At 43.6% G+C, this 2604-nt stretch overlaps 1 protein-coding gene across 1 annotated transcript; it reads right to left on the reverse strand.

Annotated features, from left to right (window-relative positions):
- Nucleotides 1-279: 279 nt before the first annotated feature.
- Nucleotides 280-1718, reverse strand: LOC126381240 (uncharacterized). The gene is made up of 2 exons (XM_050030742.1): nt 1158-1718; nt 280-618 (listed from the first exon to the last, which is right to left on the reverse strand). The coding sequence occupies exons 1-2, from the start codon at nt 1684-1686 to the stop codon at nt 446-448; spliced, it is 702 nt and encodes a 233-aa protein (XP_049886699.1). The 5' UTR covers nt 1687-1718; the 3' UTR covers nt 280-445.
- Nucleotides 1719-2604: the final 886 nt, after the last annotated feature.

Genomic DNA, 2604 nt, shown 5'->3' on the forward strand with positions numbered 1-2604 from the left:
TGTAAGAATGTATTGTCACAATTTATGGCGAGCAATAGTGATAGATAGAAGTTAATTAATTTTGAGAAATTTCATAACGAAAAAACATAAGTAAAGGTTATTCATTAATTATATGTTCTGGGTAGGTAGCTTCAAAATATTTTTTTGCTCATTTTAACTTTGTCACTTGTGTTGTAATGTATTTCTGTATAGTATTTAACATAGAACTAAGCTTATAATAATATTAGCGATGGCCAGCTTTATTATTTAAAAAAAAACGAACGAGGGAGAATAGTTGGAGTTTAATTTAATAATGAATTTTAACAAAAAGAAATAAATTAAGCAATTAGAATTATTAAGCAAAATAGAATTTACATAGCCAGTAATACATAAACAACGTCTAGGAGATGTGATCGCTACGAGTGTCGAACGCAGAATGGGGCGCGCGCCGGGCGTGCGCTGCCTTTTATAGACTAGCTGTCATGTCCCCTTCCGTGTGTCCACTTTCTTCTAACACGGCCTCTCCTGACACGTGGGCGTCCTCGCCCACTCTGCTCGGCTGGTGTTCTATCTGGACGACATGTTCCATAGATGGTCCCGCGTGAGGTTGAGTTGGCTGATCATCTTCGTTATCCATAGCTGTAAGCATTATAAAATATTTGTATTAGAAATGAAATAGGTGCATATTATACTAATCGCTGTAAGCGACTACATGTAAGCGATAATGGATCCTAGCTCAACATTACGGTAGCACCTACTTAGTTTGTCTCTGGCGGAGCAGCGCTCAACGCGTACATGTACTACCACCATGCGGAGCAGCGCTCAACGCGTACACATATAACTACCATGCGGAGCAGCGCTCAACGCGTACATGTACTACCATCATGCGGAGCAGCGCTCAACGCGTACACATACAACCACCATGCGGAGCAGCGCTCAACGCGTACATGTACTACCATCATGCGGAGCAGCGCTCAACGCGTACATGTACTACCACCATGCGGAGCAGCGCTCAACGCGTACACATACAACTACCATGCGGAGCAGCGCTCAACGCGTACACATACAATCACCATGCGGAGCAGCGCTCGACGCGTACATGTACATACATACATGAGATCACGCCCATTTCCCATCGGGTTAGGCAGAGACCTAAACAACAACATAGTCGAACTCACTTTCAAAAAATGAAGCACATGACTCTGGTGTCCACTCCCCTCGCCAGGCAACCATGTGCTCAACGGCTGCCTGCGTAGTTTTGCCATACGAGTTACCCAACAAACGTAATTCGTAACGGCCGTGGGGCAGGACCTTAGTAACTCTATACGGGCCTCGCATCCCAGAGTCCAGCTTGCCTGTCATCTGCGAATGTTTATTAACGAAAACCATATCATTGACATTAAACGATCGGGTGATCTTGCGACCGCTATTTACACGTAAGTCCTGTGTTTGTCTGTTTTGCTCCAGTAGGTCGGAAGCCCGCTGGCGTTGAAGTTCGCGTATTGCCTCTCGATTTGGATGCGTGTCTTCAATAGCAATGTCACGAATAACGGACCTGATTATAGGGGTTGCGCCCTCTATACCCACAAGTAATTGAAGGGGTGAAGTTTGCGTAGTTTTGTGTTTAGTGCAATTCAAAGTAAGTTGCAATCGCCAAAGAGACTCTGACCATTGACTGTTTTCATTGGAGGCCTCAATACGTAACATATTTAACAAAGTCCGGCAATAGCGCTCTACCTGTCCGTTTTCCCTGTGCATTTCGGGTGTTATGAAATGCGTTTGACACCCCATGTCGGTTACCCATTTTTGAAACGTTAAACTTTCGAACATGCGCCCCCTGTCACAAACTATAAGTTTAGGAGAACCGAATAAGGAGATCGCATTCGTAAATATTTTTTTCAACTCAGCAGAGTCCTGCTTTTTCATTGCATATAAAAGACAGTACTTAGAGTATGCGTCAACAAGTATAAGGGTATGTTTAAATCCCTTCGAGTCGGGCAATGGGCCTAAAACATCCACATGTACCGTATTAAATGGGATTTCGGGTTTGCGCCAGGAGGAAATAGGTTGGTGTGGTGCTCTAGGTACCTTCTTTGAAGAGAGACATATAATACAATGGCCTATGTACTTTTTTACGAAGGTACGAAGTCCAGGGAACCAGAAATGCTGTAAAATGAGGTCAGCGGTTTTGTCTTGCCCGATATGATTGTGTTGATCATGAAACAGTCTAAGTAAACTCAAACGCTGACCTTTGGGTATATAACAGAGCAATTTGGGGTCTTCGCCGGTGGGAGTGTATTTATAATAGAGCATTTCATTACGTACAACATAGCGTGACGAGTCTAGCTCATTGTTATTTACTTTGTCGATGAGAACGCGAGTTTCCTCGTCGGCAGACTGTGCAATCTGAGCCCAATTTCTAGGCCTCGTAATCTGACGGACGTCCACGGGATTCCGACTCAAAAAGTCTGCGTGTTGCATAAGAACACCCTTCCGATATTCCATATTAAAATTAAAATCCTGCATATACATCCACCACCTCGCGACACGTGGGATGAGATCTTTTTTCCGCTCCGTTAATTTTAACGCGTTACAGTCGGTTATTATTTTGAAAGGAATACCTAA

Source organism: Pectinophora gossypiella, unplaced genomic scaffold, assembly GCF_024362695.1.
Source record: "Pectinophora gossypiella unplaced genomic scaffold, ilPecGoss1.1 Pgos_41, whole genome shotgun sequence".
Taxonomy (NCBI): domain Eukaryota; kingdom Metazoa; phylum Arthropoda; class Insecta; order Lepidoptera; family Gelechiidae; genus Pectinophora; species Pectinophora gossypiella.